The sequence below is a fragment of the Castor canadensis genome, chromosome 7 (assembly GCF_047511655.1).
Source record: "Castor canadensis chromosome 7, mCasCan1.hap1v2, whole genome shotgun sequence".
Lineage (NCBI taxonomy): Eukaryota > Metazoa > Chordata > Mammalia > Rodentia > Castoridae > Castor > Castor canadensis.
This window is the reverse complement of record NC_133392.1, coordinates 111,656,576-111,682,110: the sequence shown is the minus strand read 5'-3', so window position 1 is coordinate 111,682,110 and position 25,535 is coordinate 111,656,576. Positions and strand designations below refer to the sequence as shown.

The 25,535-nt window shown below is 40.0% G+C and overlaps 1 protein-coding gene and 3 pseudogenes across 13 annotated transcripts in view; 1 reads left to right on the top strand and 3 right to left on the bottom strand.

The window, feature by feature from the left end:
* The window catches only part of Dock7 (dedicator of cytokinesis 7), a 207,473-nt gene extending 182,194 nt beyond the window's left edge, over nt 1–25,279 (bottom strand). For all 13 annotated transcript variants that reach the window (XR_012449875.1, XM_074079907.1, XM_074079908.1 and 10 more), the window contains exon 1: nt 25,121–25,279. Coding sequence is in view for 12 of the 13 variants with exons in the window: in XM_074079907.1 (XP_073936008.1) it covers nt 25,121–25,158 (38 nt within the window). In the remaining variant the exon portion in view is untranslated. The remainder of the gene's footprint in view (nt 1–25,120) is intronic.
* On the top strand, nt 8,915–10,520 carry LOC141424922 (elongation factor 1-alpha 1 pseudogene; annotated as a pseudogene).
* LOC141424685 (polyhomeotic-like protein 3 pseudogene) lies at nt 8,929–12,926 on the bottom strand (annotated as a pseudogene).
* LOC141424923 (polyhomeotic-like protein 3 pseudogene) lies at nt 8,929–17,854 on the bottom strand (annotated as a pseudogene).
* Nucleotides 25,280–25,535: the final 256 nt, after the last annotated feature.

The following is a 25,535-nucleotide window of genomic DNA, read 5'->3' as shown; positions in this document are numbered from 1 at the left end:
CAGTCTAACCTTTTTTTTTTTTCTTTTTTTTTTGGTGTGGTAATGGGGTTTGAACTCAAGGCCTCATGCTTACTAGGAAGGTGCTCTACCACTTGAGCCACATTCCTAGCCCTTTTTTGTTTTAGTTACTTTTTAGGTAGGGTCTCACCAAGTTTTGCCCGGGCTGGCATCAAACTGCAATCCTCTGGATCTCTACCTCCGGAGAAGCTGGGATTACAAATATGGGCCACCAAACCCACCTAATTTATTAATAACTGGCAAATAGTGGATCTAAATGAAAGCTATAAAATCTTTGGAGTTTTTGGAACATTTTTATGTATGTTTATGTGTATGTTATAGCTACATGTATGTATATGTTCATATACTGTTTGCATGGTACCAAATAGGCATATAGTTAAGTAAGCACTCATGTAAATTAAAACTGTTCGATTAGTCCAAATGCCTTTTAGTTCATGTAACTTAAGTAAGTCTTTGGCAAATAAGTTAATTTAAATTTGTTGGTAAGGTAAAAGTAAAGATGTCTTTAAAATATTTTTATTTTTGGCAGTACTGGATTGAACTCAGGGCTAAAATTGTTGGCATACATTTTTTTGCCCGGGCTGCTAACCAATCAGGAATATATTTATCTGTTAGATGTTTAAGTTATAATGTTCACTGCTTTCCATGTTTCAAAGATGTCAACTTTTACAGTCTTTCTTTGGGAAGAAAATAATTTAAAGGAATGACTATACTTGTCTGATATCTGTTTCATGTACAGAAATAACTGTTAAAAGTAAATAATTTTATAAATTTAAATTAGAAGTGTTTCTAAGTGTACTCTTCATGTAACTTAAAAATCTAGAATTATATAACAGATATGAAATGAGTTAATTCTATGCAAATTTTAAAAACTGAATCATAAATTGCTAAAAATAAGTTTAAGTTTACTCTTAGTCTCTTAAATTCTATAAAAAGGATAACATACACTTGAGCCTATTAATAAATATTTCCTACTGTAGATCTAAATTGTTGATATATGACAATTCAAAATTGCTGTCTTCCTAGGTCATCACTGCAAATTGAGGTTATAAAAGTTATAAATTCCCATAATACATGGAACTTTATATGCAGAAAAAAATATAAGAAGAAAACTAAGGTGTGTTTTAATGAGAACAACTGTAAGACAAACATAAAATGTGCTATTTCTTTGAGAAAAAGAGTAATTTTGTCTAATTTGGAGATTTCTTAAAGCACTGTTTCAAAAAGTAAATTAAAGGAAGGAATCAAAACAAGGCAGGAAGGAACCAGTAACTAGTACAGAGAAATGCAAAGAAGTTACAAATGTGAGGATGTATTTTTGATGGGGAAAATTAGGAGAATTTTGCATGAAAATGAATTTTGTGTTGATAGAGTAAGATTTTGTTCTAAAGCAAAATGACTAAAAAAAGATAAGACAGAACTATAAGTTTAAGCAAATCAAAGGTCTATTTTAAAAAGTGGCAATTATATAGCCATGGAAACCTACTGCATATCTAAGTGCTCCTGATATCCAGAGAAAACTTCAAAAATTGGCTGTGGATTCAGACTAACCTTTCTCAACTGGTGGAGATTGTCATTAAGGTTCTCAACAATACAGATGTGGCTACAGAGGAGAAAAAAAATTAGAAAGCAAACCGCCCTGATGGCAGTCACCCATCATTCCCCTCCAAGTAACCCAGAAGAAAGGACGAAGCCATCTCAGGTGAGTGTCCTTGGCACACACCGTGGGACCTGTTGACCAGCAGTAAGGCTCGGGCCAAATCAGCATGCACTCTACAAGAAAGAGGCAATTGGAAGAGGGAATGCCCAAGCCGTCCTCAGAAAAGGAAGGTAGGGGACCAACCTGACTCCTTTCAGTTCCCTCTTATAGAAGATGAGAATTAAGAGGGCTAAAGGCCCCCTATTTTGCTCCCTTTTGCGCAATCCAAATTTCCTTCAAGGAGCCCTGGTTACCCTAGATATAACTGGAGAGAAATATTGAGCTGTACTCAGTAATAGAGTACATATTCTATGTTGACTATTGAAAGGGACACTCTCTCCAAGAGAAAATGTAAACTGGGGTAATCAAAAAAGGAAGAAACAAACTGTTTCTTCAGCCTCTGACCTGTGAAGTACACTCAGTGATTTTAAAACACTCATTTCTGTATGTTGAGTGACCATTCCCTCTTAGAAATCTGTTAAACTATGGGGCAGGCATTGACAGTCTGGACCTCACATCAGGTCTCTAATGTTCTGGAGACAAAAGGCCATCATTGGCTGACACATAGCCAAATGTTACAGTACCAGGTTGGGTTACCAGATGCCTCCATCTGACTCTAAAACCTTGCCAGACACTCAACCCAGGCATTCTACTGTTTGCTATTACCGTTAATACATGACTGCTCAGAATAAATAGATCAGGTATGCTCAAGCAAAAAGAACCTTCAGAGTAAGTCCCTGCCAAATGCTAAAACATGGTTTTTTGATGGCTGTGATTCTATAATTAATGGTCAATGTCAGGCTTGTGGTCTCATGGAGAGGCAAAAGACCTCCAACCTCTTTAGAATGTCAGCTCAAAAAAACTGAGATAATAGCCCTGACTTGGGCACTGGAATTTTAAAAAGCAAGGGTATTAACTATGTACAGATTCCAGATATGTCTTCTCAAGTGATCCATGCTTATGGTGCAATCTGGAAAAAGAGAGATCTAAATGACACCAACAAAGAAAATAAATATGGAAAGAGAGCCTTAGACTATTTCAGGCAGTAAATGACCTTGAGAAAGTAGCAGTGGTACACTGTAGGAACATCAGAGGGGAGGCTCCGAAATAATAAGGGGAAATTATGCAGCTGCAACAGCAGCTTAATGTGCAGTGTTACCCAGAGAGATTTTCCAGCTGCCTTTGATCTCTTCCCTGCCTCTGTGTAAATCTGCACTCTCCTCCTCAGAGGAAGACACAGAGGATGCAAAAAGGGCAGGCCATCAAATGTCTCCTGTGTGAGAGGGAACAACCAAGTGAAAGTATAGTTGCCAGAAAACATGACCTGAGTTTGGCGCCGGTGGCTTACGCCTGTAATCCTAGCTACTCAGGAGGCAGAGACTAGGAGAATTGAGGTTCGAAGTCAGCCCAGGGAATTAGTTCACAAAACCCTATCTTAAAAAAAAAAAATCACAAAAAAGGGCCTGTGGAGTGGCACAAGCAGTAAGAGTGCCTGCACAGCAAACGTGAGGCCCTGAGTTCAAACCCCACCAGTAAAAAAGAAAAAAGATGCCCTGAGAGATTATTACATTTGCCCATAATTCAATTCATTATGGAAAAGAAACTCTGTACAACTAACTTCTTGGAGTAATAAAAAAGACCCCAAAGGAAATCACAGCCAAATTACATACTGCCAAAAACTAACACTCAGTGAAGCTACCTGTACCCTCATTAGAACGAGCAACCAGGTGGATGTCAGTGGTTCACAACTATAATCCTAGACTCAGAAGACAGAGATCAGGATGATCACGTTTTGAAGTCAGGGGGGCAAATAGTTCATAAGACCCTATCTCAGAAACACCCAACACAAAAAAGGGCTTACAGAGTGGCTCCAGTGGTAAAGCACCTGCCTAGCAAGCATGAGGCCCTGAGTTCAAACCTCAAAACTGCCCTCACCACCCAAAATAAAAGAAAAAAAATGACAACCAGCCAGAGGCATGCTGCCTGGAGAGAACTGTTAAATGAATTTTATAAACATTCCAACTGTCTCAGGAGGATTTAAATATTTCTCAGTTTTTGTGGGTATTTTGTTTTACTGGGTAGATAGAAGATTTACCTTGCAGAACAGAAAGAGCAGGATAAGTTATAAAAGGACTTTTTAAAGAAATAACACCCAGGTTTGGGTCACCCTGATCTATCAAAAGTGACGATGGATTTCAAAGATAGTGAGTGGGATTTCCCACATGCCAGAAATACAGTGCAGGTTATATGCAGCATGGAGAGCCTAGTCATGTGAAAAAACTGAAAGTACACCTAAGGTTACCTTGGCCAAACTGTGTCAAAAGCTCATGAAAGTGAATTAAAACTTCTACATGTTGCTCTGACCCACACTGGAGCTGCCTCCACAGGAAAGCTCAAGCTCAGTCCATTTAAAATGCTATATAGGAGGTCCTTTCCAGAGGAAACTATCTCTAACGAACATTCTAATGTGGAAATTGAACTGGCAGAAAAACATAATCAACTTAGGGCAGATGAAGTTGGTCCTTAATAGATATGCAAGTCTAAAAAGACTTCATCCTATTAACCAGGGAGCTGAATGTATTTTAAAAACCTAGAAATCAGGGTCCTTCAGGATTAGCCCAACCCAATTTGGACAGGACCTTATTTAATCTTACTAGCTACTCACTCTTCTTAAATTATAAAGTATGACTCCCTGGACTCATCATACCAGAGTAAAGAAGACAAGAGATCCAAAAGACATGTTAGCCTACATATATATGCCTATTCCTGTGAACTGGGACCAAGACTCACACTAAAGCTAATCAAATAAGTAGAGCAAAGCAGTAAATGACAAATGACTCTTTTTTATCCTGCTAGCCTAGGTGATCTGTTCCTTTATGTAGTTTTTGTTTTTGTTTTTGTTTTGGCAGTACTAGGGCTTGAACTCAGGCACTATACCTTGAGTCACTCCACCAGCCCTTTTTAGGGATGGGTTTTTCAAGATAGGGTCTCACAAACTATTTACCTGGGTCTGGCTTCAAACTGCAATCCTCCTGATCTCTGCCTTCTGAGTACCTAGGATTATGGATGTGAGCTACCAGCATCTGGCTTTATGTAGCTTTAATTTTCTGAATACTAATGCTTGCTCTTTTGTATCTTAACCAGAAGCTTAAAATCAATTTCAAATAAATTGTTATACAGTAAGTATCAACATTAAGTATCCCTTTTGTCTTATTCTTTTAGTTGGCCTATTTGCATAACTGTGTTTTGGACAGGATTCCCCAGGACACTAAGTTCTTATTTTTTGAGCTACTTAAATTAGGAAATGTCAATTTCACTGATTTTATTCATGGTTTATGTCGTAATTAGATATGTCTCAAATGTCACTTCAAGGGACCCTGGCAAGGTAGTACACATCCATAATCCCAGCTACTTGGGAGATACAGATAGTAGGACTGGAGTTCAAGGCCAGGCTGAGCAAAATTAGCAAGACCCTATCTCCAAAATCAAGCAGGGCATCAAGATACACACTGTGGTCCGAGCTACTCAGGGGGCAGAGATAGGAGGATTAAGATCCAAGGCCAGCCCAGGCAAAAAGTTAGTGAGATGCCATCTCGATCAACAGGCTGAGCATGGTAGTACAAGCCTCTAACTGCAATTACTCAGAAGAAATAGATAGGAGGAACGCAGTCCAAGGCCGGCCACAGGAAAAACGAAAGTACCTATCCAAAAAAAATAACTAAAAGCAAAAAAGGTCTGAGGGGAGAGAGTAGCTGAAGTGGTAGAACATCTGCTTAGAAAAATGAGAAACTCTGAGTTGAAACCCCAGCACCAAAAAAAAAAGAATGATTAGGGGCAAACTCTGATATTAATGTACCATCAAAATGTCCTTTCCTTTTATTGAGCTAAAACTTTACGAAGAGAGCAGAGTATGCCCAGAGGTAGTCCTGTTCATTGTTTTAACCTTTCAAAAATGTGCTCCATGGTCTTGAGCTAAGTGTGCCCAAAAATGTGCTCTCCATCTTTCCTTCTTGAACTATGACCTTACACTGAGAATGCTCAGGAATGTGCTCGCCCCTAACACGCTTTCCTATATGAATATGTATGAATTATATCTCCATGCTTTCTTTATTAGGAGCAGCATTGAAATAACTCCTGTATTCTCCTTACCTGATCTGAGTAATAAATCTTTCTGTATGCTTTTGTATCTTGCCTGTACTTGTTTTGGCTTTGCATGAATCAAGACGCAAACCCACTGCATTCAGTTACAGCACTACAGGTTGAATATTCCTATATCTACAAGGAAATGCAGTTTCCAAAAGATTAGTTCACAAAGGCAGTAAATTAGTCACTGACTGCTTTCTACTACCAAATATTAAAAACCTTGTCTTGTTGCCTTGAGTTTAGTATCAGTGATAGGAAAGCCCAATGTTTGCAAATGTTTTGACAAAAGCATAAAAATAGCCAGGCATGGTGGCTCACACCTGTAATCTCAATTACTCGAGAGACAGAGATTCGGAGGATCATGGGTCAAAGCCAACTCAAACAAAAAGTTAGCAAGACCCCATCCCAACCAATTGCTGAACATGATGGCATGTGCCTATCTCCCAGCTATAAAACAGGTATAAATAGGAAAAATCATGGTCCAAGCCAGCCAGGCAAAAAATGTGAGACCCTATTAAAAAGTAACCAACGCAAAAAGGACTAGAGGGCTCAAGTGACATAGTGCTGAACTACCAAGCACAAGGCCCTGATTTCAAACCCTAAAACCAAAAAAAATTGTAAAGGTTTCTCTGGCATAATAGTAATGCAACAATCAAGTAAAAAATATGGTTAGGACCCCAGTCACACACACACACACACAAAAATCTATAGATATATATGTATATGTGTGTTGGGGGGTGGGGGGGGCGGTGGTAGTGAAGTATCAAGAATTTGGCTTCTCATGTCCAGAACACTCACTCTTTAAAAGCACCTCTGCGATCTCCTTGAAGAATTGGCAAGGCCAAGAAAATCTCACCTCTGATTAGAATACAACAGGTTGTCTCTTATTTTGTATAAATGTCTTAAAACAAATCAAATTTTGTCATTAAAGAAAATATATAGTCTCTGTTGAAATTTTTCTATCAAGAACTAGCTTATTATAACAGAGTAATACCTCAGTCACAACAGCTTATCTCCATACAAGGAACTAAAGCAATTAAAAGACACAATTATTTACCTTTGCACCCATTAGCAGAGTGTCTAACACATACAAGGTGCTTAATGCACATTTAGAGCTGAAGGGAGGAAATGGGAACAGAAGAAATTCGTAATTCCCTCAAAAAGTAGTTGAATAAGAATACTGGAATGGAACAATTGATATGTGCTCCTTGAGGGCAGAAGCCAAATCTAATTAATCTTTACATCCTAAATATCTAATACAATGTGGGAAAAACAGAGGAATAGAGAGACAAGATGTAAGAGTAGAGAGAGAAAAAGGCAGCAAGATAGGAAATAAGAATGAATTTAGAGACTATCTAGAATATGAACTTCATGACAGCTCAGACTCTGAGAGTGATAGCCAGCAAGAGAGCAAGGCACACATCAAAATTCTATAAGGCAGCAAAAAAGAAACAAGAAGGAATGAGAGAGTAAAAAGTAGAGGAGATGGTTGAGAGAATAAGGAACCAGGAGCTTTGTGCCTTGATGTCCTGACTCCTGGAAAGACTCAACAGTGAGAATATATCCTTCCAGTCCATTGATTTTGTTCCCATGAAAGACAGCTTTCCCCTCATATGGCAGAAAGGTTTGGGAACTAGAGAGCAAAACCAACTTGGGAGGGAAGATGGAAAGGAGGGAGAGGAAGAGAAAGAAACAGAGACAGAGACAGAGAGAAGAGACACTAAAGTCATTCAGATTGAAAAGGGAGAAATAAAACTATCTTTACTCATAGACAAAATTATCTTATATAAAGAAAATTCACTAGAATAAATAAGTTCAAAACTGTCACAGGATACAAATTCAATATTCAAAAATCAATAGTATTTACATATAGTCACAATGAACAGGCCAATTTTTAACGTCTATCCACAATAATATCAAAAACAATAAAATACTTAAAAATAAATTTAATCAAAGAAGTCCTATATACTTAAAAGTTTAATAAAACACTGCTCAGAAAAAAAAACAAGACCTAAATAAATAGACACTCCATTTCCACCAGACTGAAAAGTTTAGCCGGGCACCAGTGACTCACGCCTATAATCCTAGCTACTCAGGAGGCAGAGATTAGGAGATCAAAGTTCGAAGCCAACCCTGGGCAAATAGTTCGGGAAGACCCTATCTTGAGTGGCAGAGCACCTGCCTTGCAAGCATGAAGGCCCGAGTTCAAATCCCAGTACTACCAAAAAAAGAAAGAAAAAGAAAAGAGAAATGGTTTTAGCGGCCAATTCTTCCTAACCAAATCTACAAACTGAAGGCAATCTCCATCAAAATTCCAACAGGATTTTGACAGAAACTAGCAAATTTTATACTGATATTGATCCTAAAACATGGAAATACAAAATATCCAGAATAACCAAAACAATTTTGAAATAGAAGTTAAAAGCTGGAAGATTCACACTTGCAGATTTCAAAACTTAATATAAAGAAACAGTAATCAGAACAATGTAGTAGTGGTGTATGTAAGGATACACGCAAGAGATAGATGACACAGAACTGAAAGTCAGTACCTATTACATTTACAATCAACTAATTTTTTTCTTTTTTTAAATTCAATACATATATGTGAGGTTTTAATCAAGATAATCAGGATTTCCAGTTCATTAAACATTTATTTCTTTGGATTTTTTTGTTTGTTTGGTTTGTTTGGGTTTTTTAAAAAAGGATTCTTTATGTTAATGGTAAATATATTTAAAATATATATAACAGGATAACATATTTATTTGAAAAATATGGCCATGTGTAACAAGTCTTTCAATGTTTCATATAACCTGTAAAATTAATTCCACCAATGTTGGCTAATTATGAAAATGATATCTGTATGTATGATGAATATTATATCTGTAGAAGAAATGTCAGAGATTTCATGTGGAGATCCCAATGTGCTTGGCCTTCCACCATAATAAGTGTAATATTCTACCCTAAGACCTTTACAAGTCTGCTTAAGAACACTAAAATTGTTGTCAGATCAAAGCCTCATATTCCTATTAAAATTCCTTAAGAAACTGATGCATCTTTTTTGCAACGGGTTTGCCGTCAGAACGCAGGTGTCGTGAAAAACCACCACTAAAGCGGAGCCAAAATGGGAAAGGAAAAGACTCACATCAACATTGTCGTCATTGGACACGTAGATTCCGGCAAGTCCACCACTACTGGCCATCTGATCTACAAATGTGGTGGAATTGACAAAAGAACCATTGAAAAATTCGAGAAGGAAGCTGCTGAGATGGGAAAGGGCTCCTTCAAGTATGCCTGGGTCTTGGATAAACTGAAGGCTGAGCGTGAACGTGGTATCACCATTGACATCTCCCTGTGGAAATTTGAGACCAGCAAGTATTACGTGACCATCATCGATGCCCCAGGACACAGAGACTTTATCAAAAACATGATTACAGGCACATCTCAGGCTGACTGTGCCGTCTTGATTGTTGCTGCTGGTGTTGGTGAATTTGAAGCTGGCATTTCCAAGAACGGGCAGACCCATGAGCATGCCCTTCTGGCTTACACTCTGGGTGTGAAACAACTGATTGTTGGTGTTAACAAAATGGATTCCACAGAACCACCCTACAGCCAGAAGAGATATGAGGAAATTGTTAAGGAAGTCAGCACCTACATTAAGAAAATTGGCTACAACCCTGACACAGTAGCATTTGTGCCAATTTCTGGTTGGAATGGTGACAACATGCTGGAGCCAAGTGCTAATATGCCTTGGTTCAAGGGATGGAAGGTCACCCGTAAAGATGGCAGTTCCAGTGGAACCACACTACTTGAAGCTTTGGATTGTATCCTACCACCAACTTGCCCAACTGACAAGCCTCTGCGCCTGCCCCTTCAGGATGTCTACAAAATTGGTGGTATTGGTACTGTCCCTGTCGGCCGAGTGGAGACTGGTGTTCTCAAACCTGGCATGGTGGTCACCTTTGCTCCAGTGAATGTCACAACTGAAGTAAAATCTGTTGAAATGCATCATGAAGCTTTGAGCGAAGCTCTTCCTGGAGATAACGTGGGTTTCAATGTGAAGAACGTGTCCGTCAAAGATGTTAGACGTGGTAATGTTGCTGGTGACAGCAAGAATGATCCACCAATGGAAGCAGCTGGCTTCACTGCTCAGGTGATTATTCTGAACCACCCAGGACAGATCAGTGCTGGCTATGCCCCTGTGCTAGATTGCCACACAGCTCACATTGCTTGCAAGTTTGCTGAGCTGAAAGAAAAGATTGATAGACGTTCTGGTAAGAAGCTGGAAGATGGCCCTAAGTTCTTGAAATCTGGTGATGCTGCCATCGTTAATATGGTTCCAGGCAAGCCTATGTGTGTTGAAAGCTTCTCTGACTATCCTCCTCTGGGTCGTTTTGCTGTTCGTGATATGAGACAGACAGTTGCTGTGGGTGTCATCAAAGCCGTGGACAAGAAGGCTGCCGGAGCTGGCAAGGTCACCAAGTCTGCCCAGAAAGCTCAGAAGGCTAAATGAATATCACCCCTAACACCCGCCACCTCAGTCTTAATCAGTGGTGGAAGAACGGTCTCAGAACTGTTTGTCTCAATTGGCCATTTAAGTTTAATAGTAAAAGACTGGTTAATGATAACAATGCATCGTAAAACCTTCAGAAGGAAAGGAAAATGTCTTGTGGACCATTTTTTTTGTGTGTGGCAGTTTTAAGTTATTAGTTTTTAAAAATCAGTACTTTTTAATGGCAACGACTTGACCAAAAATCTGTCACAGAATTTTGAGACCCATTAAAACAAAGTTTAATGAGAAAAAAAAAAAACAAAAAAAAAAAACTGATGCATGCACAAATCTTCAGGGAAGAGCCTAGCTTGGTATTATTCACTGAACTCATGATATGCTCTTCTTTTATCAAGAGAAGGACTTATACATCAATCTCTTGTGCCCTGAACTCATATGCAATATTCCAGCAACCACTAGAGAGAAATCAGACTGAAAAGAGCACCTTAATATTTCTTCACCAGCTGGGGTGTCGCAGCAGAAGGAGGACTAGTCAGTTTTTAATCAACTTTGGGGGAAGGTAATGAAAAAAATACCCAGTTGTGCAGGCAAATGGATGAAGGCCCAGACATCATTAACTGTCCATATAGAGGGCTCAGTACAATTGGTAGCAAGCCACTGTTCTCGGACATTTTCCTAATTCTCACATCTTGAAGCTCACATTCTCTTTCCTGCTCACTCTGCCTATACAGACGAGTTGTCATAGCAGATGGCACAGAATCTTCATGAGAAGCCATGTTTTCTTCTGCAGATGGATAAGTAATTGGAAGTTACCTAAGGATAGTCTCTTACTGCCCCTTCGAGGTCACTCAGATGATACCACAAAACCCAAGATTTTGATTATCAGGTTTATGATTCCAACGACTAAGTGCAAATTTTTCTGGAATAGCTAATGTTGTACCTTTCGATACATGATATAGTGCAGAATCTTTTTTTAAGCAGAATCGTTTTGACTGCAAAAATTCACTAGCATATTCCATTTTCCCACAGAATTCACACTTGAGCAACTTACTATTTCTTCAATGTCTCTTCAACAATCATGTATTCTATCTCTCTCAGGTGAATTATCGGTATGCTCTGTATTATTCTATAGTTCTAGCTGAACACAAACAGAATTTACCACTTGATTATCCAAAACAGGCTTTTTTCACAGGCTGTTTTATTAGCTAAGATGAACTACTCACAGAGAATGGCTCCAATCTCTTCTGAATCACAAAGCCTTCAATGATATGGGTTAAGATCTGTGGCTTAACAATAACCTGTGGAGACTTGTTTTCTATGTTGGGGATGCTGCTAGACATATAAATACTATTACTCTTTGTGGTTGCAGCTGAGTAGGAGTAGAGGTAGAGGAACAGAAACATATGAGATGAAAATTTAATTACTGAAGCACTGACTGATACCATAGCAGGTAATTCCACTTAGTCTAATTAAAGATGTTCAAAGGTCATCTCCTCTCCCCCTCAGTTGTAGCCTCTGGAGTAAAGTGGATGGTGATGGGGTTTTATACATCCAGACACATTCATCTGATTGTCCTGGCATTTCCTCTTCACACATCTTCTACTTAATAAACAACTGGTGGATCTACAGGTGCTGGAGGCTGCACATGTAAGTCTGCTGCAACAGACTGTGAAGAAGAGTCTGAAATGGTAACTGAACCAAAGCTTCTGCAGCTGGAAGCTTCTCTTCTGACACTAAAACATCATGCACCAAAACCTGGCCCTGGGACAGAATTTCAGGTTGCACTTATAAACACTGCATGAAGTGCAAAGGCAGTGGTGGAATTCAAGTTGGAGGAGATGCTGACATCTGTGGTGGGGTTGCAGGACTGTAGGGTTAACTACTACCATGTGATGTTGAAGACACAGTCCGGTGACCGGAGGACACCAAGGCAGACTTTTGAGCTGGGCCAATGTGTACAATAGAGAAATCTGAAAGTGGAAGATGGAATGGAAGAATCAGCTGTGTTGTGGGTTGCTGCTGATTAGCAGCAGTCCATTGCAAATCTGGCCCTGGTCGAAGAGCTGATGACACAAGAGGGCGTGGTTGAGTGTCTATGGATGAATAATTACAGAAGTCTGACTTTGTGAATTAGGTGGTAGAAGAGACACCACTACAGACTGCTGTGCTGACTAATTAATTATGAGACACAGTTAAAGGAGGAGGGTGAATCAGTGAACAATGCTCTAACTGGGCATTACTGGAAGCTAGAGAAAGACCATGGTTTTGGAGTGGTATGCAGTGCTGGGAAAGGAATGGATCTTCAGTTGGATTCTGAAGTAACTGGCTGAATTTGCTATTGTTGTTGTAATATCAGCTGATGATGGGAAACCTTAGGAGGTAATGAATGAAGAGAAATCTGATGTTTTATTAGAAAATGAGGCTAAATTGGAGAATATGAAGTTATTAACTAGCTGTGCTTTGTGATTCCAAACTCAGAATGTCTTCTTTCTTATTGCTTTCTGGAGAAGGATCTCACTGATTTCAGAAATGATTTTAAGCAATGCACCAGTGGCTCATGCCTATTATCCTAGCTACTTAGGAGGCAGGAATCAGGAGGATCACGGTTCAAAGCCAGCCCAGGCAAAATAGTTCACGAGACTGTATCTCAAAAATACCCAAAACAAAATAGGGCTGATGGAGTGGTTCAAGTGACAGAGCACCTGCCTAGCTAAGCAGGAGGTCCTGAGTTCAAACCCCAGTACCACCAAAAAAAAAAAAAAAGAAATGATTTTAGAAAAATTTTAGGCTGATTTCAGAAATGATCACTGTAGTTTTGTTATGACAAACTGTTAATAACTGAGTTTGACAAGTGTTATTTGGTGGGCCATTAGCTAGATAATACACCCAACTTCTGGCTGCGTAATGTTAAATTCTGAACCTCAGTAGCTACAGACTGACAAGCTGATAATGACAGGACAACAGGAATGTCAGACTATACAGCAGCCACAGTAGTAGCAAGTGTGAATATCAGCATTTGAGTTCCAAGATACAGTTACGCTTGCCTTGCTCTTAAAGAAGGGAAGATACTCCCTAGTAACAGTCTGTGGGGCAATACTGCGTCTGGTGGAACTGGAAGCCTGGGAACAGCTTATTTACTGTGCAGGTAGAGAAGTGGAAAGGTTGATAAATGTCTAGAATGTACTTGACTGTTGAGTGACACTTTAGAGGGAAGGCTCTACAACTGGGAGTTGCTTAAATACTGCTGCTTAATTGCAGTCTCAGGTACCACTGTTGAGCTACACACATTTGCTGAAGGTACTGAGGTTGGGTGTGTTGTCTCACACCCATAATCCTAGCACTCAGGAGACTGAGCCAGTAGAGTCCAAGTTCAAGGGCCAGCCTGGGCTACACAGTGAGATCTTGTTTCAAAAAAACAAAACAGGAGAGAAAATGGGGGAAGTAGAGTCTCTTGTGCATCAGAACTGCTGGATGTATTTTTTGCAGATTTAAGGACACACTAGCTATGCATAGTGAACCAAACCCTGGAACATCCTCTGTTCAACAATAGTTAGTAACACCACCACTGCCACCATCACTTCCTCATCTCAACTGCAGCCACCACAGATCTCTATTTACAGTGGTTCAGAACAACATGCTGGTTGATAATTCAACAGTTCATTTTTGTTTCTTTGTTTTTGCAGTACTGGGGCTTGAACTCAGGGCCTTTACCTTGATCCACTCCGAAGCCCTAATTTTGTGAAGGACTTCTCCAGACAGGGTCTCATGAACTATTTGACTGGTGTGGCTCTGACCCATGATCCCCCTGATCTCTGCCTCCTGAGTAGCTAGGATTATAGGCACGAGCCACCTGTGCCTGGCTCAATAGTTCAGCTTTAAAATAGATTGTCAATGATCGTTTTGTAACTATATATTTACTAAAAATCACTTAATTGTATACTTCAGGTGAGTAAATTTTATGGTGTGTAAAGTTCACCTTAATAAAGCTAGGGGAGTTGTTTTGCTTTGCTTTGTTTTACTTCTTAAAAAAAAAAAAAAGAAGAACCTGTGTATGATTGCAACTCTTTTGTGAAGAAAAAGAATGAAGAGCTGGAAAGAGAGAGGCAGAGTAGAGTCACAGAAAGCTCTGCAATCTAAGATCCCATCCCACAATCCTTTATCTTTAGTAACAATTATGGTAATCACCAGGTGGTTAATATGAGCAAAAGAGTTGGTTTGGTTTTCTGGTGTCTTGAGTACAGATGCAAAAGAAAGCATGAGAAAGTCAAAATTCAATAATAAAACCAGGCAGAAATTCTTAGGAAGAGTTGGCATTAAGGTCTGAGCTATTCCTGGAAGTCAATGAAAATGAAAACACAACCTACCGGAACCTATGGGACACAGCTAAGGCAGTCTGGAGAGGAAAGTTTATAGCCATGAGTGCATATATTAAAAAGATTGAAAGATCCCAAATCAATGACCTAATGATACATCTCAAACTCCTAGAGAAACAAGAACAAGCAAATCCCAAAACAAATAGGAGAGAAATAATAAAAATAAGAGCTGAAATCAACGAAATAGAAACCAAAAAAACCATACAAGAATTAATGAAACAAAAAGTTGGTTCTTTGAAAAAATAAACAAGATCGATAGACCCCTGGCAAACCTGACTAAAATGAGGAGAGAAAAACCCAAATTAGTAGAATTAGGAATGTAAAAGGGGAGATAATAACAAACACCATGGAAGTCCAGGAAATCATCAGAGACTACTTTGAGAACCTATATTCAAATAAATTTGAAAATCTTAAAGAAATGGACAGATTTCTAGATACATATGATCATCCAAAACTGAACCAAGAGGAAATTAATCACCTGAATAGACCTATAACACAAAATGAAATTGAAGTAGCAATCAAGAGTCTCCCCAAAAAGAAAAGTCCAGGACCTGATGGATTCTCTGCTGAATTCTATCAGACCTTTAAAGAAGAACTGATACCAACCCTCCTTAAACTGTTCCACGAAATACAAAGGGAAGGAAAACTGCCAAACACATTTTATGAAGCCAGTATTACACTTATCCCAAAACCAGGCAAAGACACCTCCAAAAAGGAGAACTATAGGCCAATCTTCTTAATGAACATTGATGCAAAAATCCTCAACAAAATAATGGCAAACCGAATTCAGCAACACATCAAAAAGATTATTCACCACGACCAAGTAGGCTTCATCCCAGGGATGCAGGGGTGGTTCAACATACGAAAATCAATAAACATAATAAACCACATTAACAGAAGCAAAGAGAAAAACCACTTGAGCATCTCAACAGATGCAGAAAAAGCCTTTGATAAGATCCAACATCGTTTCATGATAAAAGCTCTAAGAAAACTAGGAATAGAAGGAAAGTTCCTCAACATTATAAAAGCTATATATGACAAACCTACAGCCAGCATTATACTTAACGGAGAAAAATTAAAACCATTCCCTCTAAAATCAGGAACCAGACAAGGATGCCCACTATCTCCACTCCTATTCAACATAGTACTGGAATTCCTAGCCAGAGCAATTAGGCAACAAGAAGGAATAAAAGGAATACAAATAGGTAAAGAAACTGTCAAAATATCCCTATTTGCAGACGACATGATCCTATACCTTAAAGACCCAAAAAACTCTACTCAGAAGCTTCTAGACATCATCAATAGCTATAGCAAGGTAGCAGGATATAAAAATCAACATAGAAAAATCATTAGCATTTCTATACACTAACAATGAGCAAACGGAAAAAGAATGTATGAAAACAATTCCATTTACAATAGCCTCAAACAAAATCAAATACCTAGGTGTAAACCTAACAAAAGATGTGAAAGACCTCTACAAAGAAAACTATACACTTCTGAAGAAAGAGACTGAGGAAGACTATAGAAAGTGGAGAGATCTCCCATGCTCATGGATTGGTAGAATCAACATAGTAAAAATGTCGATACTCCCCAAAGTAATCTACATGTTTAATGCAATTGCCATCAAAATTCCAATGACATTCATTAAAGAGATTGAAAAATCTACTGTTAAATTTATATGGAAACACAAGAGGCCACGAATAGCCAAGGCAATACTCAGTCAAAAGAACAATGCAGGAGGTATCACAATACCTGACTTCAAACTATATTACAAAGCAATAAACAATAAAAACAGCATGGTACTGGCACAAAAACAGAAATGAAGACCAGTGGAACAGAATAGAGGATCCAGATATGAAGCCACACAACTATAAGCAACTTATCTTTGACAAAGGAGCTAAAAATATACGATGGAGAAATAGCAGCCTCTTCAACAAAAACTGCTGGGAAAACTGGTTAGCAGTCTGCAAAAAACTGAAACTAGATCCATGTATTTCACCCTATACCAAGATTAACTCAAAATGGATCAAGGATCTTAATATCAGACCCCAAACTCTTAAGTTGATACAAGAAAGAGTAGGAAATACTCTGGAGTTAGTAGGTATAGGTAAGAACTTTCTCAATGAAACCCCAGCAGCACAGCAACTAAGAGAGAGCATAGATAAATGGGACCTCATAAAACTAAAAAGCTTCTGTTCATCAAAAGAAATGGTCTCTAAACTGAAGAGAATACCCACAGAGTGGGAGAAAATATTTGCCAACTATACATCAGACAAAGGACTGATAACCAGAATATACAGGGAAGTTAAAAGACTAAATTCTCCCAAAACTAATGAACCAATAAAGAAATGGGCACGTGAACTAAACAGAACTTTCTCAAAAGAAGAAATTCAAATGGCCAAAAAACACATGAAAAAATGCTCACCATCTCTAGCAATAAAGGAAATGCAAATTAAAACCACATGAAGATTCTACCTCACCCCTGTTAGAATAGCTATCATTAGCAACACCACTAACAACAGGTGTTGGCGAGGATGCGGGGAAAAAGAAACTAGTACAACCACTCTGGAAAAAAATTTGGAGGCTACTTAAAACACTAAACATTGATCTACCATTTGATCCAGCAATACCACTCTTGGGGGATATACCCAAAAGACTGTTACTCCAGAGGCACCTGCACATCCATGTTTATTGCGGCACTATTCACAATAGCCAAGTTATGGAAACAGCCAAGATGCCCCAGCACTGACGAATGGATTAAGAAAATGTGGTATCTATACACAATGGAATTTTATGCAGTCATGAAGAAGAACGAAATGTTATCATTCGCTGGTAAATGGATGGAATTGGAGAACATCATTCTGAGTGAGGGTAGCCTGGCTCAAAAAACCAAAAATCGTATGTTCTCCCTCATATGTGGACATTAGATCAAGGGCAAACACAACAAGGGGATTGGACTATGAGCACATGATAAAAGCGAGAGCACACAAGGGAGAGGTGAGGATAGGTAAGACACCTAAAAAACTAGCTAGCATTTGTTGCCCTTAATGCAGAGAAACTAAAGCAGATACCTTAAAGCAACTGAGGCCAATAGGAAAAGGGGAACAGGTACTAGAGAAAAGGTTAGATCAAAAAGAATTAACCTAGAAGGTAACACCCACACACAGGAAATCAATGTGAGTCAATGCCCTGTATAGCTATCCTTATCTCAACCAGCAAAAACCCTTGTTCCTTCCTATTATTGCTTATACTCTCTCTACAACAAAATTAGAAATAAGGGCAAAATAGTTTCTGCTGGGTATTGGGGGGGGGAGAGGGAGGGGGTAGAGTGGGTGGTAAGGGAGGGGGTGGGGACAGGGGGGAGAAATGAACCAAGCCTTGTATGCACATATGAATAATAAAAGAAAAATGAAAAAACAAAAAAAAAAGGTCTGAGCTAAACTTTTTAAAAATTAAGGGACAGGGAATCCATAGCTAGCTGGCATCAAATTACACTAGTTTTTGTTGTTTTGTTTTTCTTTTTCATTAGTGTATATTAATTGCACAAAGGGGTTTCATTGTGTTATTTCCACACATGTATATAATGTACTTTGATCAAATTTATCCTCCTAATACTATTTCTTATACCTCTCTTCCCTTTTTTTGAACAATTTTTATGATTTTTTTTTTCTTTTTTTTTTGTTGGTAATCAGGGCCTCACACTTGCTAGGCAGGCGCTCTACCACTACAGCCCCTCCACCAAGTCTCTTGTTTGAACAATTTTTAATGGGTATCATTGTTTTATTTTTTGGGGGGTGGTACTAGGGTTTGAACTCAGGGCTTCGTGCTTGCAAAGCAGGCACTCAACTGCTTGAGACAAACCTCCAATCCACTTTCCTCTGGTTATTTTGGAGATGGGGGTCTTCTGAACTATTTGCCAGGACTGGTTTCAAACAACAATCCTCCTAATCTCGGCCTCCTGAGTAGCTAGGTTACAGGCATGAGCCACCAGCGCCCAGCTTCATTATGCATATGAAGTACTTCAATCACACTCTCCCTACACTGCTTTTTGTACTTCACCAGTCCCATTTAAATTACAGGTATGATGTGGAACAACTTAAAATGATTAGTTTTAAAGAACATCAGTTGTTTTGGTGTGACCAGTACTCTTATCTTCTTTCTTTACATTAGATCCTTTCTCTTTGGTAAGGAACTCATTCAATGAGATTCAGGTGGTGCTGCTACCATCACCTCTCCTTCCCAAACCATAGACAAAGACATGAGGCCGAGGACTAGCCAGAGTCCTCTACATCCCTAAAGAAAAAGTAACTGGTTCAAGGAAGCACATGTGGCCTGAAGCAGACCACTAACTGAGTTTCTGGATTGTTTATGCAAAAACTATGCTGGTAGGCTTAGAAGCTGGGGTCGCCAAATCTCACTGCAACCATTTTACGTAAAATTTATCCAAGATTTGAAGATAACAGACCTGAATCCAAAGAATTAACTAACAACAGTGAACACTTTTTTGTGTGCAGGCCAATTAATCTGGTTGAGTTTCTGATATTACAACCAAAAAAATCCCCTCTGTAAAAAGCTAATGAAAAAGTAGACATCCAGAATGGTTGCCAAAGGGGTCCAAGTGATGCAACATACACACAGAAGTAAAAGGAGTTAACTAGCCAAGTTATGGAAACAGCCAAGATGCCCCAGTACTGACGAATGGGTCAAGAAAATGTGGTTTATACACAATGGAGTTTTACTCAGCCATGAAGAAGAATGAAATCTTATCATTTGCAGATAAATGGATGGAACTGGAGAACATCATTCTGAGTGAGGTTAGCCAGGCGCAGCAGACCAAAAGTCGTATGTTCTCCCTCATATATGGTCTTTAGATCTAGGGCAAATACAGCAATGTTGTTGGACTTGGGTCACATGATAAGGGGAGAGCACATATGGGAGGCATGGGGATAGGTAAGAAACCCAAAACTTGAAAGCATTTGATGTCTCCACTCCAGAGGAACAAGTAAAAAAACCTTAAAGGGAGAGAGGTCAACATGAGAAGGGGATTAGGAACCAGTGTAAAGATCAGTTAGAGATGAATCAACCTGGGTTTTAACACATTTGTACATGAAAGCAATGCTAGGAATCTCTCTGTATAGTTATCCTTATATCAACTAGCAAAAACACTATGTCTTTCTTATTATTGCTTATTTCTACTCTTCAATGGAATTGGAGAAAAGCGTAGAATAGGTTCTGCCTGGAAGCCAGGGGGGAGGGGGGAAGAGAGGGAGGATGGGAGGCAGGGGGGAGAAATGACCCAAACAATGTATGCACATGTGAATAAATGAACTAAAAAAATTAAAAAATAAACTCCCTCTTTTTCCAGAATCCCATCTGAGGAACTATTACTCTGTCCATAGATATTCATTGTGGCCAAGCAAGCACATCTGCCGAACAATCTCTCCAGCTCTTTGTGGAAGAATAGTCAGAAAGATAAGATATAACCTCTGCCTCACTTCCTTTTTCTCTCATTCCTGATGCCCTGGGATTGTGCTTCTCAAATAAACCATCAGTTGGTAATACCAGTATCATGCTCTGTTTCTAGAGAACCCAGACTCAAAGAGTAGATGTAAAAAACCCTCAACAACCATTAGGCTTAATAGTGAAACACAGAATACTTCCTGTTTAAGACCATAAACAAAACAAAAATGCTCAATGGTGAATAAAAATGGTACTAATCTACACAGTAATGTAAGGTAATAGCGTATTAGTCAGCTTTCCATCACTGCAACAAAATGCCTGAAATAATCAAGTAATAAACAGAAAAGTTTTGTTTTGACTCACAATTTTTGAGGTTCCATTCCAAGATCATGTGACCCCTTTGTTTTGGGCCTGTAGTGAGGCAGCACATGGCAGAGTAAAATTGGTCATCTTATGACCAAGAATTAAGACAACCAGGAATAAGCTAGGTCCTATAGTTCCCTTCAAAGTCATACCTCTAATAAGCTGAAGACCTCCTTCTAGGTTCCACCTCTTAAAGGTTCACCACCTCCCAACAGCACCACCCTGGGGATCAAGTCCTTAATACATGGGCCTTACCGCAAACAGTCTACACAACAAAACCAAAAAATAATAATAATGTTATAATAAAGCTAGAAAGGAAGAAATAAATTTTCATTACTCACAGATGATATGATGACCACGTGGATAATACAAAGGAATCCTCAGATACAATTTTACAGTAAGAATTTAGCAATGTATAACTGGATACAACATTGTTATATACCTAAGATTAAATCTAACTAAAGAAATTCAAGAACCTTTTTGCAATATAAGAAAGATCTAATTAAATGGAGATATGCACCATGGATCATGGTGTGTAATACTCCATATTAAACAAATATCATTTGTCTACTAAATTGATGTATAGATCCAATGTAATCCCATTCAAATTCTAACAGGGTTTGAAGTTTTATTTATTTATTTGGTAGACTCTAAAATTTACATAGAAATTCAAAGGGCTAAGAGCAGCAAAGATTTTTTTTGAAAAATGGGAAGGAGTTGGACTACCAAATCCCAAAGGTGACTATAATTAAGATAATTTAAAATTGATGAAAAGATACACTAACCAGACCAATGAAACAATAGCCCTGAAAAAGACCCACAGTAAGAACACTTTATGATAGAGGCAGGAGAGCAGATAAAACGGGGAAAGGATAATACATAAGTGTGGAATCTAAGTTCTGAGGGAACTAAGAAGGAATGGGTTTCAAAAGTACAATAAAATGAGTAAGCTATGGGGACAAGAGACGTTTCAGGCTCAAGGAAAAGATGATTAAATAGCAGACTGAGAAAGTTAGTATGTTTAGGTTAAAATGAAAGGCTCCCATTATACTCAACTCCTCATCTAGAAAATGGTAACAATATTAAACATAATAGCAAATAACTTAGGAATGGTAACAGCAGTAGCTAAGATTTTTTTTAATGCTTATGTTCCAGGTGCAATTCTAAGTATTCACATGTATTAACTCATTTAATCCTTACACTAATTTTATGAAGGACTTTATCCCCATTTTTCTGATGACAAAACAAAGACATAGAGATCTGATCAACTGCTTAGAATCACACAGCTATTATGTGATGTGGGCAGAATTTCAACCTGTGCAATCTGACCCCAGAGCCTATATATTCTTTGCTATGTTCTGCGTCTCTTGGTTATGAAAATGAGAATGTAGTAAAAAGTACCTTTAATGTGCACAAATGTTCATCCTCCTGCTGAATACCAAGTGATAGGACAAAATCATACAAACAAAATCCTAGCTCACTAATCGACAGTCACTATTCCATAAAGGCAGGGGTCAAGCCCTCAAAAAAGCAGAGAGGCCAGACAAGTAAAGAGGCAATTAGTTGATTTATATAAGATATATCATGCTTTTCTATGATAAGCACTATAATCAGTAATACATGAATAAAAAGATTTCAGAAATCACTAAATCATAGCCTTAAAAAATAATAGCACTACTTGCAAAGAGCTAAAAAAATAATAATAACTGAGCCAGAAAAGAGATCAGTACAATTCTGTTTAAAGTAAAGGTTTCTGAACTATCATGAAACTTAAGAAAAAAAAAAAAAGTCTTCAAACAGCAACAGGCTTTTCAAGAGCAACAAATTTCATATATGCATATCACAGAAAGGATTATCAGTTTCAAGGAAAGGTCCTAAGTCACATTTTATAAATATTTTATTATTTATAAAATTATAAACAATGTTCCAAGCATTTAGAGGTACTGATTTATTTAATCCTCACAACAATCATATGAGGAAAGTCCTTCAATTTTATCCCCATTTTATGTAGGAAAAATGAGACAGCAGTGAAGTCAAGTAACTTGCCCAAGTTTACATAATGAATTACAGGGCCAAGGCTATCAAACCCAGTTTATCTCTACATTTTCTCTGCAGGAAACTTAGAAGCAAAACACGAATTTAGAAGTATTATTTAATATGAAACTTCTTTTGGCATTACTGGGATTTGAACTCAGGACCCCATACTTACTGGGCAGGCTAGAAGTATTATTTAATCATATTTAGTAACAGGGAGAAAAGTACCATTCATTCACAATAAGCAGATAATAGTTATCTACAACAGTTGTCCTTGCCTTTCTCCCCAAGCTAGTCTGTAGTCTCCCTGAACAATATTATCAGCTCCACTGGCTTCAATCTGCTTGCTACTGATTCCCAAATCAAGGTCTCCAGTTCAATCTGTGTCAAATACCTTCACCAACAACCTAACAGATATGTCCATTAAAATGATTCTGCGTCCTCAAAATCACAAACACAACCATTTCCACCCAACCTCATTTCTCACTCTCAAAACACCTTCTTCCCATTGTACAATTTTATCTGGATGATGGCGTCCATCATTCACCTGGTTGGCCATCTAGAAACCTGGATGTCTGTCCAGCCTTCCATATCCAATCACTCTCTCATCACTGCCATACCTACATCCCAAGTGTCTCTCCACCAGTCAGTGTCTATCTCTTCTTCTCATCGCCTCAATTTTGTAACTTTACAAGGCTATCCTTATTTGCATTTTGGGCTGTTTTGCACAAGCAATTTTATTTTTTCTCTTATGGCTGGTACTGCACCATCTCATGACAAATTCCGTTAATGGAGAACAGATATTGTAGATATTTTACAACTTACTCTCTAATTATGTGCACTTACTTGATTAGCATGTTTTTAGACATAAACTTTGGTTCTATGAAAGAGAAATCAGTATCAAAAATGTGTCAATGAATACATCTTTTTTTTAATGGCAGTGCCTTCAAAAGTGAGACTCAGTTATTTTACAAAAACAAAATAATATCCCATCATCCCAACTCTGTAGGTTATACTATTTATTTACAATGATTCGATGACAGCTTAGTATGGTCACACACTATGCTAAACACTTTGTACAAATTAGGTCATTTAATGTTCACATCAATCCTAAAGCTGGGAACTATTATTATTCCCATTTTTCCTATGTGGCAAGTAAAAGTTAAGAGTTTCAGTAAGCCAGGCGCACGCCTGTAATCCACATACTCAGGAGGCAAAGATCAGGAGGATCCGGTTTTGAAGCCAGCCGGGGCAAATAGTTCCCCAAGACCCTAAATGGAAAAAACCCATCACAAAAAAAGGGCTGGCAGAGTGGCTCAAGGTGTAGGCGCTGAGTTCAAGCCCCAGTACCGCCAAAAAAAAAAAAAAAAAAAAGTTTCAACAACTTGGCTAAGGTCCCAACTAAAAAAGTAATAGATTTTGAACCCATGGCAGATTCTGCCAATTTGCTATTCTGCCTCTTAAGGAAATACATGTTTTAAAACGGGGAGGACGGGTGGGAAGCACAAAACTTGTATCAAAGCGATGTTAGTTTTAAATGAAACATGTGCCAACAAAAAGTTCACACTATGGAGTTGAGTAGTTAAGAAAGGTCTTTTTTGGTAGCTCCAAAAACCTTTCATAAATATCAGCACACTAAAAAGACACAGAACCACAGAAATTCAAAAAGAGAAAAGTGTAATGCATTTGAATGTTTCCATTCTTGGGACATCATAAGCCACAGAAATATCGTTTTATTAAGAGCAAAGAAATATCTAGTGCCTTATACATAAAGACATACCACAAAGAAATCCTACCAATACTAAAACCTCCCATCATCAATTCAATTTTTTTTTCTTTCCTGGTGGGAGAAAGCGGTGGTGAGCGGCCGGCTGTATACAAGTAGGCGAAGGGCAGGGCCACCTCCCCCGTGGTCACCTGCCAGGGCGCAGACCCTCGGTCCCCCATCCATGCCCCACCCCCACCCTCGGGCCGGGGGAGGGCACGCGGGCGCCCCCACAATCCACACGCCGCGGAGGTCGTGAGGGGTGGGCAGCCTCACCCCGGGGGTGCAGCCCGCAGCCTTCAACTTTCCCCGCCAGCCACAGCCTGGGTACGGGGGCTCCGGGGGCGCGGGCCGGGCTCCTGTCACATTGGCCAGGCACGCGCGGAGGCGTGAAGGAGGGGGCGGCCTGCGCCGGCGAGCCCGCCGAGCCCCGCTCCTTTTGTTGGGGTGGAGGAGGGCGGACCCCGCACCCCACGAGGGCACAGGGAGAGATGTTGGCGGGGGGACCACAAAGAATTTGGGACGCTCCCCCACTCGCCCTCCCGCCCGCGAGCCGCCGCCACCCTCCAGGCCCGGGCCGCGCGAGTCCCGGCCCAGGGCGCCGGCCCGGCTGAAGGCCTCGGCCCCTCGGTCCCCTTGGCTCCCTCAGCCGGCCGCCGGCGCCGCCACACCCACCCGCCTGCTAGGCCCAACCCAGCCCGGCCCGGAGCGCTCTCCGCTCGTCCTCCGGCGCCCGCGCGCCCCACGCCGGGCTGTACCTGCTGATCTTCTGGGCGAAGGCGCGGCGCTCGGCCATGGCTGCTGAGGCGGCGGCGCGGGGCTGGGCGCGGACCGGCGGGCGCGTGCCTCAGCTCGCGCTCCCTCCCTCCCTTCCTCGCTCGCTCGCTCGCTCGCTCCCTCCCTCCCGCGCGGCCTCCGCCAGTCCCGGCTCCGGGCCCGCGAGGCTTGAGGGGCTGGCGGCCGGAGCCGGGAACCAGTCCTGCCGTAATGCTGCTGAGAGACGCGCACCCAGAAAGCGCTCCTCCACCTCCACCCCCACCCCACCCACCCCCGTGCGTCAGTCCCCGCGGGCGCCCGGCTTGCGAGGGCGGCTGCGGCCGGCGGGAGTCCAGGGGAAGAACGGGGCGTGGCGGGACCCGGCCGCCAGCGCCCCCTCGCCGCGCCCCGCAGCAC